Here is a 13,012-nt window from a genome sequence, read left to right as displayed (position 1 = left end):
CAGTGCTTTAGGACTACACCGAATCATGCTCAGAAACCAGGTGAGAGCCTGGCAGTCTTCAGTGATCACTGCCACAGGAGACAGATGAGAGGTGGTCCTGAAGCCCGTGGGTGCCACCTCTGTTTTTATCCCACCACCCTGGCCCTGTACACTTCCCTCATGAGACACCAGGCGCGGCTGTGCTATGGTAGTCCCCACATGCTATGCAAATCAACTTTTTCCTGTATGTCCTACCTCACTGCTCACAGTCTACAGAGAAACTGAAACCTACATTTTCTCAACTCTTCTTAAATACTGAAAATCTAATTAAAATTGCTTCTATTCTGCTTGCATAGGATCCGGGAGCTCAAGGAAGATCATGTCACAAGCACTTCAGGAGCGAGATGAGTGCAGAAGCTCTGGCAGGTCTCTTCTGTGAGAGAACTTTCCAGTTCACTTGAAAGCTTTCCTAAACATAAAGATTACATGTTGATAGCTTGCCTGCACAATCAAAAAGGAGCAGAAACAAGGTGCCCAGAATACCTTTGCTATGAGAAAAGGTAGATTCCAAGGGCTCTCCTTTTAAACTTTTGTGTGGGGAAGACAGGCATGGTGGTAAAAAATTATATATATATATATATATATATATATATATATATATATATATATATATATATTGTAGCTGAAGAGCTGACTCAGTGATGAAGAGCACGGACTGTTCTTCTGGGGAACCCAGGTTTGATTCTTAGCACACACATGGTGGCATAGAACCCTTTGTAACTCCAGTTTCAGGAGATCTGACCCCTCCTCTGACCATGCCCGCACAAACGTATATACACGTAGACAAGACACTTATAAAATAAAAGCAAAATTCAATTTAGATGGGACATAATCCTTAGTAAAGAGGTTAGGCTGGGCATGGTGCGCATCTGTAACCCAGCACTTAGGATGTGGTGGCAGGAAGATCAGGAGTCTGAGGGTATCCTGAGTGACATAGTGAACTGGTGGCAAGCATGGGCTACCCAACACCTTGCCTCAAAATCCTTTTCAAAAGTTAACGGCTGAATCCAGGAATGAGCCCCACCCTGATGACCATTACTGAGCAGCAGGGTGAAGACTCACTCTGGGGAGGCCCTCACACAGATCTGTGTTCACAACCCTGTGCAGTTTTACATAGAACCCCACCTGATTCCAGCCAGGCCCAGTGTCTGTGTCCTAAACAAGGTAAATACAAAACCTAAGCTTACACTGGTTTTCTTCTTCTTCCTTAACACAAACAGTTGAGCATAAAAGCCAACAGTACAGAACACCACAGTGCTGTCACGGAGTTCTTTCTAGAACCAGGAAAGCCACAGCCTGCCTAGGCATAGTCATCAAACGATCTCTGCCTGGGAGATGCTAAAGAGACCTGCAGGGAAGGCGGGCCTCACTGTTTGCTTTTGAAAGTCCCTTTAGTTGAACAGCAAACCTCTAAGCCATGTGCTCTGTCTTCAGCATGCTTATAAATGAGCTGGGCGCCAAAGATCTTATTTTTAATATCGAACTGATAGCTCTGTAATCCAAATGTCTTTCCCCACAGAACAGTGATAAAGGTCCAAGGCCAGCACAAAGGCAGATGGGAGCAAATTCTGGACAAACCAGGCTTGTTTGCGTGTATAAATCAAAGCCACAAGAAACGGTTTCTTATTATTTTAGAAACCAAATTTACAGCTTAAGAAGTTCATCTGGAAGAAAACGATGGACCCTCTGAACCTGCCTGCGTGCTTCAGGGTTCCCAGCACATGATTCCTCTTAGCATGTGGAAATCCGACCGAGTACACTCTGTATAGTCCGATACTATCACAGACCAAACTGGGAGCTCAGCCAGACACAGAATCAACACAGGGCCAGCTACTCAGAAGGCTGAGGCAGGAAGACCATTTACTTAAACCTAGGAGTTTGAGGCCAGCCCTATGGAATCATAGGGAGATGTTCCCCAACTAAAAATGGAAAGAGAAAAGAGAGAAGAAAAGGAGAGGAAGGGAAGGAGGGAAGGAAGGAAGGAGAGAGGGAGAAAGAGAGGAAGGAAGCTGGTCTCGGCCTCCACGTGGTCATTTTATACTATGATACTTGAGGAGTTTTCTTGTATTTAATTCCTTTAGTTCCTCTCAAATAAAACGACATAAAAGTGTATACAAGGTGAAATAAGCTTCCTTTCCATCCTCCTGTGCAGCTCTCTTGAAGGCTTGCACGTACGCATGCCCACATCTGGGGTGGTGATGTGTCCCAGTGGGTTAGAAAGCACTCGGTGATAAGTCTAGCAACCTGAGTTTCATCCCAGGACGGGCAGAGCGGACGCAGGGAACCAACTCCTGTATGTCCTTTGACTTCCACATGCAGTAAATGAGTGAATGAATATTTTAAAAAGTTAAAGATGTGAACCTCCCAATCCTCAAATCTTTAAAAGTGTATACCCACGTGGCAAAAGGGAGGCTGAATTTGTGGATGGCTATGACCCTTATCCTGGGTTATCCAAGTGGGTGTGACATACCAGTGTTCTTGTGAAAGGGTAGCAAGGGAGTAAAGAGATGTTACCTAGGGGATTGCCTTTAAAGATTGATACCAGGGGAAGCAAGCATTCTCTAGAGCTAGGAAAGAAATGGAGGCCAGCTTTTCCCTCCAATCTCTGGAAGGAACACTACTCTAACAAAATCTTGGTATCAGCCCAGTGTGACCTAATTTGGATTTTCTGACCTCCAGAACTATAAATTTGGGTTTGAGCGCCTCTATTCCTGGCAGTAACAGGAACCAAAACACGTCCATGTTTCCTTTCCTAGTACAAGTCATGCCTGAGTTAAGGAAGTCACTATTAAAACCAACCAGAAGAGCGGCCTCTTGCCTCACCACCCAGCAGGCAATAACCAGGGGAGGGTAAGACCAAAGCTTGGCAGAGCCCTGGCACCTGGAGGCAACAAAGGACAAGAGGGAGAGAAAAGAGCAGTGAGGAAACCAGGTGAAGGCTTCCAGCAGAAGAAAAACCCTGAGGGTCCAAAGGGGCCTAACAATCCCTCAGGGGTCGGCCTGCGGGTGACTGCTTTTCTGTCACAAAGGAAGGCACATACCACTTCTACCTGGAAGGCAGCAAAGGCTGGCTGAATAGACAGGCACAGACCTCTAACATTCAGGGAAACACGGGTTCACTTTTCTGAAAAGTTTAGGGAGTTTTTAGCCACAACCTTCAAGGCTTCACCGGTCGGGAGTTCTCTAAGGACTTGCCTGCAGAGACCTAACACGCTTCCCTTTTGGTATTATTTTAATACTCTTCACCAGTGTGTGAGGAGGCAGTGCAGCCTGTGAGGCAACACGCCAGAGTTTGGCTCCATTATGCCCCATAAGCACGTTAAGTTCCTGATCCATACTTCCCTGACAAACCAATAAAGTTCGCGCCGCTCGGTCTACCTGCCATTCCTTCTTCCATTCCTCTTGGAAACAAGGCTAACAACCAACAAGTAAAGCATTTCAAATAACCTTCTACAACTCCAGAGACTGCACGCCCTCTGAGGGACCAGAGCCCTGGCTGGACGCCAACAAGCAGCAAGGTTAGCCAGGAGAGTCTAAATCGCTGAATGCCCTGTTGGAGGATGTGGATTGGTGTCGTTACCCGTCTACCTTCAGGCAATAGCTCAAACTTGATCTCCTTGCCCAGTGTGGCCAGGCCCTGACTGACTGACTTGGGAACCAGGAGCTAATTCACCATGCGACGGTAGCACAAACCTGACCGACGTCCCCGTCTCAGAGGCCCCGGGTTCTGGCCATTTGTGTTCATCTTAGAACAAAGAGCTAGCTAGCTGGGGCACATAACTTCTTACACCCCGAGAGCCGGAAACTACCAGGGAACACAGGCCGGGCGGGCGTGTTAGTCCCGCGGCCGCTCTCGGCGTTGGCCAACCCGGTGACAATCAGCAGGCGACTGGTTTCGAAGACTCCGACCCCAGTCACCCGGCCCTGATGCCCCTCCGCGCCCCGGGGCTCCTCAGCATCCTCATGACCCTCAGCGCTCCGGTTACACGCCGCCGGCCGCGGAGACCCTCTAACCTGTGTGACTCCCCTCCCGGGGTCCCCAGACTCGCAAACCTCAGCCCCAGCGACCCTCGGGTCCGAGCAATCCCGCTCCCGGAAGCCGAAAGCCCCGAGTTAACACCTGCCCATCTCGGTACCCTCAAGTTCGGGCGACCCCTGCCCGTGACCCTACAGGCCTGGGTGACCCGTAGCCCCGGCGACCCTCAGGCCGGAATGACACTCAGCTCCCGGCGACCATCAGGCCCGGGTGACTCTCAGTTCACGGCGACCCTAAGGACCAGGCGACCCTCAGTCCCGGCGACCCTCAGGTCCCTGAGCGCCTGGGCAGTCACCCCCGGGCCCTCGCACTGCCGGCTGCCAGCACTCGGTGCCCCGTCCCAGGGGCACCGGCGCAGGCGGAAGCGCACGAAGGGGCAGCGGATCGGCCTCACTCACCATAGCTGTCATCGTCCTCCATGGTGCCGGCGACCGACTCCGGCCACCGACCGCCACTGACCTCCCGCAGCCCGCGTCCTGCCAGACACCAGCTCGCCACAGTCCAGCTACGAACCGCGGAGCCCCGCCCCCCACACCGCGCCCGCACTGCCCAGCACGCGCCTGCGCACGCGCCGCCCGAGGCACCGCCCCCGGCACTAGGTCCCGCCCGCAGCAAAAGTGCGCCTGCGTGAACGCCCTCTAAGCCCCGTCCGCGTGCGGACCTCTTTGGTTTGCGTTTACGCACGCGCGGCCTACCTATGACTCCACCCTAAACCACGCCCCCGCTTCTTAGGTACGGCCCCCTCACTCTCCGCGGGGCGGGGCAGTTTCGGGTTTCAAGTTTCACAAGCGAGCGTAGGCCGCGGGCGTGGCTTACTAGCGGGGGCCGGTGTCCAGCCACTGGGCTGGTTAAACGGACTCAAGGTCACGGGTGTCACCGAAGGGTAGGTGACTCTGGTTGAATCCACCTCTCACTCCAGCTTGTCGAGGAGGACTTCCTGCCGGCGCCAAGTTTCACAGGACGACATAACTGCCCGCTTTACTACCTTAGCGTCAATTCACGGACTCTGGGGCTTTCTTTGGGAGGACCAGTTGATCCTCCTTTGCAGTGTGGGGGCGGGGGGCTGCTTCTGTGTTGGTGAAAGCATTTATGCCGCAGGAGGTCTCTGCAGAATTAATTAGTGGAAACAACCAACTAATATCTGAAAAGGCCCCTAGGGAACACCCTGTCCTGTGAACTCTAGACAAGTGGCTGGGCAGGGAGCTGTGCTGCTCAGTGATGAGCACTTGCCTAGCGTGCATCCCAGAGACCAGGGAAAAGGAGAGGACTGATTCCCAAAGACTCAGAGGGTCTCATATATGGGCTGGGGCATCACCAAGTTGTAGCTCCCTTTCCAGGATGTCGCCCACTACACCGTGCAAACCCTTCTTACCCCAGAAAGGCCTGAGATAGTGGTGCCTGCCTGTTGCATGCCTGTTGTTAGTCCAGCTTCCCTGGAAGCTGAGGCAGGAGGACAATGTAGTGAAACTGCACCTCAAAAACAAAAAACCTAAAAGTATAGCAAAAGAGGCGCTGGGAGGTTTGAGGGAGGATCTTCCGGACTGAAACAAAGGTGTGAAATCCAGTGCTGCAGAAGGGCAGCTCCAGAACCAGCCTTCTCCCTTCACAGCTCCCTCTCTGCAAATCACTGCCTGGAGAAGGTCCAGGGATTCTCTGGGCTTCTGCAGGGCATGAAGGGGTCAGGCTAACCCCAGGGGGAGGAAGGAGAGTCAGGTCTTTCTTTGGGGGTCTTTCTCTTTGCTGGGTGGGCTGCAGCAATCTTTCCTCCCCCAGGGGCGACAGCCTAGTAATTGTTCAAAATCTCTGTGTAACTTCAATGCATTTAAATCCCCCAGTGCACCACCTTATCATACCTGCCCTGTGGCAGACCTGCTGCAGTGGGTGGGTATATGCACATTTTCTGAGAAGGATATATGGGGGAAACTGACAGAAACGAAAGAGGGTGGAGAAAGCGGGACTTAAATTCTTTAAAGATGTTAACTTTTTTAATATGTGTGTATCTCTGTTAGTGTGAGTACTTCTGTGTGCACACATATGTGTGTGAAGGTACCCAAGGAGTCCAGAAGGGGGCATCAGATCCCCTGGAGCTGGAGATACGGGTTGTTGTAAGCCATCAGAAATGGGTGCCCTTGCATACACAAAATAAGTACCAACAGAAGAAGAAGCTGGCGTCGGAGAGGTGGCTCAGCATTAAGAGTGCTTGCTGTTCTTGCAGAGGATCCATGCTCAGTGCTCAGCACCCACATACCTTTTTCTGGGCCCCAAAGGCACCAGGCAAGTATGTTGTACATAGACAGACAGACAGACAGACACATAAAATAAACAATTTTTCTTTCTTCCTTTCTTCACTTCTTTTTCTTCTTTCTTTCCTCCTCCTTCTTCTTCTCCTTCTCCTTCCTTCCTCCTCTTCTTCCTCCTCCCCCTCCTCCTCCTCTTCTTCTTTTTCTTTGAGAACATTTAATGCCTTTAGTAAGGCTGGAGAGATGGTATAGCCATTAAGAGCACTTATTCTTGCAAAAAGGCCCAGGTTCAGTTCTAGCACCCACACAGTGGCTCACATCTGTCCATAACTCCAGGTCCAGAGGATCCAATGCCCTCTTTTGACTTCCAGAGCACTGCATGCATGTGTTGTATAACCATACATGTGCACAAAACACCTACACCACACAGAAAATAATAAAATTAAATACGTTTGGCCTCCTTAGCCCTCTCACCATGGAGTGCTCTTTGCTAGTTGGCCAACAACAACATTTCATTTGTGTGTCTGTGTGTCTGTGTGTCTGTAGGATGCTTAGCACTTTGCACACTTTAACATATGATTATACAAAATGCTGTAGTTGCAAGTCTCACTCCCTCTGCCTGTCTGCATTCTACCTCCCATGCCTGCCTCGCCCTTTCCCCAGGTTCAAGTCCCACTCCTGGTCCTTGATCCCTGGTCATCCCACAGACACAATCATCTGCAGTCTCCACCTTTGTTGTTCACTACCTTGGTGACATGTGAGTCACACCTTTGGCTCCTGTGCATCTCATTCTCCCAGCAAGAGAAGCATGTGAACTGCCTCTGAGGAGTTTATTTGCTTACCCTAGGAACATAGACAAAATAGAACAGGAGGAGAAGGAGGAAGAAGAGGAGGAGGAGAAGGAGGAGGAAGAAGAGGGAGGTGGAGGAGGAAGAGGGAGGAGGAGGAAGAGGAGGAGGAGGAGGAGGAGGAGGAGGAGGAGGAGGAGGAGGAGGAGGAGGAGGAGAGGAGGTGGCGGCCACTAAAACATATTAAGGAATTTGTGCATCTTACTGGGGGTGGGGATAGGGGTAGGTTTGGGGGGTGGCACACCTTTAAGCTCAGCACACAAGAGGCAGAGGCAGGAGGATGAGGATCTCTGTGAGTTTGAGGCCAGCCTGGTCTACATAGTGAGGTCCAGGACAGCCAAAAATTTACCCATCTCACTTTACAGTTGTTCCCCTACACACCCTTAGCCACGGAGCCCCTCTGGGAAATGCCACTCTTTAAAAAATGCCCTTTTGGGACTAGAATATTATGACATCATTTTCCACTTCCCTTCCTCCCTCCAAACCTGCGCATGTGTTCTTCCCCCACCGCTCTCACCAAACACCATGACCTTTTTGTTGTGTCTGCACGCGTTCCTAGATATATGAACACAACCGCCCGGTCTGTAGGTTACTCGTATGTATGTTTTCACGGCTGACCGTTCGGTACAGGATAACCAGCTGCTGTGCCGTTCCCCAGGGAAGACGACTCCTGCCGTTCTCAGCACTCCTTACTGACCTGTAATTCTTTGGCTAGGGTTGAGGCTGGCTGAGCCTCCTCCTCCCGTGTTAGCATGTCTATCCACATTGTCCTTGACTAGGTTGTGTTTAGACAGCCATGGTGGTGAGGCCTCTCGGACTTAATTCTGACTTTTGTGGGAAACATGGTCTTACGGTAACCTCCCCAGTCTTCTGGTTCTTACAATCGTTGCACTGGCTCCTTTCCCCAAGCCTCAGGTGCAAGAGTCGTGGTGTAGATGTAGCAGGCGGGAAAACCATTCCCTTGCTTAGGGATGGGAGATGCACTGATCCGTGGGGTAAGGACGACTATTTAGACTGTAGATGGGGGTCGTGCTGGTTTAGTAGAGTGATGATTACAGGTTCTCCTCTAAGATGCGTGACTTCACGAGCATTGGGTCATTGGTTTTCAGTGTCAGGCAGGGTTCCCCTCCTGTCTCAAGTCTAACTAGAGAGGTTTACCCACCATGCTGGTCATTGTTGTGGCTCACAGGAGCCATAGAGACCTAGAACTGTTGCTTCCTCCCCTCCTTTGGACGCTTGCATGGTGCCTTCTGATACCCCAAGGTGGCTTGAGTTCAGTTCTAGCTCTCGGGCCTCGGATGCTGTGTCTGAAGGACATGGTTTCATCAGCGATAAGGACTTCTTATTTTGGGGGAGGACTAACTAAGAGTGCTTGCCTATGTCTTGGGAGTCTTTTGGACAGGTTCTCGTGCCTGATGTTGGCCTATTTGTTAGTCTGTGGCTCTTGGAGCAGCGGTGGGGGATTGCCAGCCCTGATGGGAAACTTACATCAAAACTATTTGTCTATTTGTAACTGCCTTGCATGTATCTTTAGGAAGTTAATGGTAGTCCCTATGAGTCCTCACTGTTAGGCAGCCCTCCTCCCTCCTTCTGTATTTATTTCCCTCACCCCTAACTAGACCCCCCATTTTCCCTAGTTCCCCTTCATGCCACATGTACCCCACTTGTCCCCTATTTCTCCCTTCCCACCCCACCTCACATCCTTTTACATCCCTGGTTTCTACCGTTACTCCAGGTTATATACTCGCACCTGAAGACTTGAAGCTGCCAACTGATAATTTTTTAAGAGGGTGCCTCCTCCCATTAACCACTTCTTCCATTATAATTTGGAAAATTAGAGTCGAGGAATAACTTTGTTTTTAGCAAGAATAACCCAGAAGATCCTTGTGGTATTAAACCACCTCAGAGACAATCAACAGGGGACAATCAACAGGGGACAATTCATACCTGGAATATATGGTGGTTGCCTTGTCTGCAGAATGCCGGAAGGCTTTGAGAACACTGAGTCAGTGAGAAGGCCTGGTGGTGAAGGTGCCTGCCACCCATTCTACCCACCCGAATTCTATCCCAGGGGCCCCAGGGGATGGAAGGAAAGAAACAACTCCCAAAGTTGTCCTCTGACTTCCACACGAACACTGTAGCAAGCGCACCGAAGTAAGTAAGAGTCTTGGAGGAATGGCAGCTGCCTGTTACGATAAATTCAGGGGACCTGACACCCTCTTTTGACAGCCATATGCACATGGTATACAGACATACACTCAGATACATATATAGGCACATGAAATAAATAAACATCTTTTTTTTAAGAGTAAGAATGCTAAGCAGTTTTACCGAGTTTACGTTTAAAAACAAAGATTGAGGCTGATTTCTGTTTCCTGATAAAAGATGACTCTAAGCTGTAGAAACTGGAAACAATAAAAACAGAACAGCGGGCTGGAGAGACAGCTCAGAGGTTAAGAGCACGGACTGCTCTGGTCCTGAGTTCAATTCCCAGCACCCACATGGTGGCTTACAACCCTGTGTAATGGGATCTGATGCCCTCTTCTGGTGTGTCTGAGGACATAAAAACAACAGCACAGCACTCAGACACTCATCATTAAAATACACAGTAAAGTCACATCCGTTTGTCCTCATAGATCCAGTCATTCCACATAGGGTCCTTCTAGGCTCATGATAGGGGCACAGCTGGACATCAGCAGAGTTTCTGGTAAGCCCTGCCCCGTGAGTTCCCTGAGAGCGTGTTTGTAAGCGGTCACAGCTTGAGTTGTGTCTGTGAGCTGGCTCCCTGCAAACCCCATTGCCCGAGAACACAACCTTATTGGAAACGCTGTCCTTGTAGATGTGAGCAAGAGAAGGTCATTAGAACGGACCTTAGTCCTGTGGGACTGTGCGACACAGAGAGAGCCAAGAGAACATGTGAGGAGGCACAGCGGCTGGAGGGATGCCAGCCCCCACCTGGAACAACTGGAAGAGGCAGGAAGGATTCTCCCTGGGCCTCTCTGGAGGGAGCTCAGCCCTGCAGGCCCACACCTGCCCTCCTGAGAATACATTCCTATTGTTTTAAGCTACCCAGTTTGGGATATGCTCCCCGTATGTTTCTGTTGTTTTACAATTTATTTGGGAGCTGGAAACGTGGCTGAGTGGTTAAGAGCACTTGCTGCTTTTCCGTCCAGAGGAACCAAGCCCAGCACCCACATCCGGCTGTTCTTTTCTTTTTTTGGTTTTTAAAGACATTTATTTTATTATATATCAGTACACTGTAGCTGTCTTCAGACACACCAGAAGAGGGCATCCGATCTCATCACAGAGGGTTGTGAGCCACCATGTGGTTGCTGGGAATTGAACTCAGGACCCCTGGAAGAGCAAAAAGCACTCTTAACCACTGAGCGATCTCTCCAGCCCATAGGGCTGTTCTTAACTGCCTGTTCTAGTTCCAGTAACTCTGACATGGGTTCCTGTATACACGTGGCACACGAACTCATGTGGGTATAATCATACATGCGCATAAATGAATACATACATCTTTTGAACTATGTGCGTGCGTGCGTGCTTGCATGCGTGCACGCGTGTGGCGGTGTATGCACCTAAGTGCAGGTGCCAGCGGAGGCCAGCCAAGGAGGCCAGGTGGCTGTGTTCACCCAGTGTGACCAACCAGCATGTACTGGGCAGCAGACCACGGTAGACTGCCAGAAGTTTGAGAGAGATTGGCAAGGCCTGAAAAATAGAGAGACCTGCTTCATACTCAGATGAACAAGTGCCGTGTCTGGCCCTGTCAGGATCCTCCATGATTCCTGAGAGGAAGCAAATGATCTGAGGCAGAACAAGCTCCTCCAGAGGCCAGTGCTTGGCCTCTCCCACCGAGGTGGAATGTGTGGTCAGGCCTTTGATTCAGGACTGGAGACCGCAGAGCTCAGTCAGGAGCCACAGTGGCCCGCACTTGCCTGCTGTGGGCCTTGGAGAGCCGGGAAGCTCTGAAGATGGCGCTTAGGCACGAGAAGGCTGCGTAGGCTCAGATGGGGTATTGTCTTGCTTTGAAAACCCCCAGATTTTATTTTGCTAAAGCGCGCAGTTTCTCGTGTGTGAATGGCACTTAAAATGTGTTTGTAATGGGACTTGATTGTACCCAGCTGCCACCAACTGTTCTGTGCCACCCAGAAGGCAGCTGGCCGGGTGCCACATTGGGGCGTTCACTTCAAATAGAGGAATTACCGCTCTGGTTCCAGCTCCACTTCGCCAAACTATTTCCAAGTATGAAAAAGACAAAGAGGTGGGTGGGGCCCTCGGAAAGCACAGGAAAGCCAAGTTGGTGAAGGAGGCGTTTGAGCCCTGGCTTTGTGTGTGTGCACGCGTGTGCGTGCACGTGTTTGCGTGTTTGTGCGCTGGGGGAGGGGCTGCCTGCCTCCTGAGCAGCATAGAACAGGGTCCCAGTCATGCTTCTCACGCTAGCTCTTCCAGTTCATTCGCTCAACAATTATTATCAGCTAGGCCCTGGCTACAGGCAATGACCCCCTGGCTCCCAACAGTGGGAGCTATTTAACTGTAACTGTGCATAACAGAAAATGTCAGGCTCATACATCAAGGTGTGTGGGGGAGAATAACTTGGAGAGGTTGCCGCTGATAGCATAAAAACAAAAGAATCACGTGAAGGGGTGAGGTGGCTCTGCGTTCCATCCCCAGGACCACATGATCAGAGAGAACTGACTCTCATACGCTGTCCTTCCTTCGACCGTTATGTGTGCACCCCACAAAACACACACCCTTTAAAAATAAAAACTAAATCATGGAAGATGTATTTGAACAATGTCCACTCAGCATGGCGTGATTAAGGTTGAGTCATCCGACAATACAGTCTTAAGGGGCGGGAGAGTCGGCTTAGCAGCTAAGAGCACTGGCTGCTCTTGAAGAGGACCTGGGTTTGATCCCCAGCACCCACGTGGAGGCTCACAACTGCTGATAACTCTGGGGGAATCTGATAACCCACTTCTGGCCTCTGAGTTCCAAGCCAGCCAGGGTAGTCCTATCTCAAATAAGTAAACAAAAGCAAAGACGCATAGCGAAGAAAATAACTGTTGCTGAGAGCGAAAGTCCCACGTGCCCCACAGCAAGTACTTGTTATGTGCTAGACCCTGTTAGAGGACGCCCAGCCATAGAAGCCATCCTGACACCCGGAGCCTGGCTGCACTTCTCACACACATCATGCTTCTATTGGCTGCAGAGACTGTCCTAAGGAAGGGCGTTAGCACAGAAATAAGCACACAAAACCTTGGAGGACAATGATACCTCATGGCCACAGCACTATGGCTCCGCCCTTGCCTTTTAGAGGAGCAGCAGAACGCGGGCAATATAATTTGCAGGGCTGACTCCTGTGAGATTCTGTAACACTCGGGTCTGGACTCCTGTCTTTCTTCTGATAGCAAGTCATGAGCGAAAACCTCAGTCTGGCTGGACAGTGGTGGTGTATGCCTATAACCCAGCACTGGGGAGGCAGAAGCAGGTGGAGGACCTCTGAGTCCTGGGCCAACCTGGGCTACAGGGCAAGTTCCTGGGCCAGCCTGGGCTACAAGGCAACTTTCTGGACCAGCCTGGGCTACAGGGCAAGTTCCTGAGCTCCATAGAGAAAACAACAAAGAAAATTTCAGTCAAATCTGACCTCAACCTCGACAAAGCGGGAACAAGACGAAGCAGCTGTCCTTAATGAAGGATTGAGTCAAACAACTGGGAAGGAGCTGGCTGGTCCCGGACCTAAGGCACCCCTAGAGGTAGACCTCCCAGATAGGATCTCCAAGGTCACTGGGGCCTCAGGGATGTCTTCGTTGAGAGCAAGGGTACATCATCTGACTGTACTCTCT

At 50.7% G+C, this 13,012-nt stretch overlaps 1 protein-coding gene across 1 annotated transcript in view; it reads right to left on the bottom strand.

Moving 5' to 3' along the window:
• The window catches only part of Cyth1 (cytohesin 1), an 81,575-nt gene extending 76,972 nt beyond the window's left edge, over positions 1-4,603 (bottom strand). Inside the window, exon 1 of the mRNA XM_032914528.1 lies at positions 4,474-4,603. Within this exon, the coding sequence (XP_032770419.1) occupies positions 4,474-4,495 (22 nt within the window). The 5' untranslated portion in view covers positions 4,496-4,603. The remainder of the gene's footprint in view (positions 1-4,473) is intronic.
• Positions 4,604-13,012: the final 8,409 nt, after the last annotated feature.

Source organism: Rattus rattus, chromosome 9, assembly GCF_011064425.1.
Source record: "Rattus rattus isolate New Zealand chromosome 9, Rrattus_CSIRO_v1, whole genome shotgun sequence".
Lineage (NCBI taxonomy): Eukaryota > Metazoa > Chordata > Mammalia > Rodentia > Muridae > Rattus > Rattus rattus.
The sequence above is the reverse complement of the archived record's forward strand: the minus strand, read 5'-3'. Positions and strand labels throughout refer to the sequence as shown.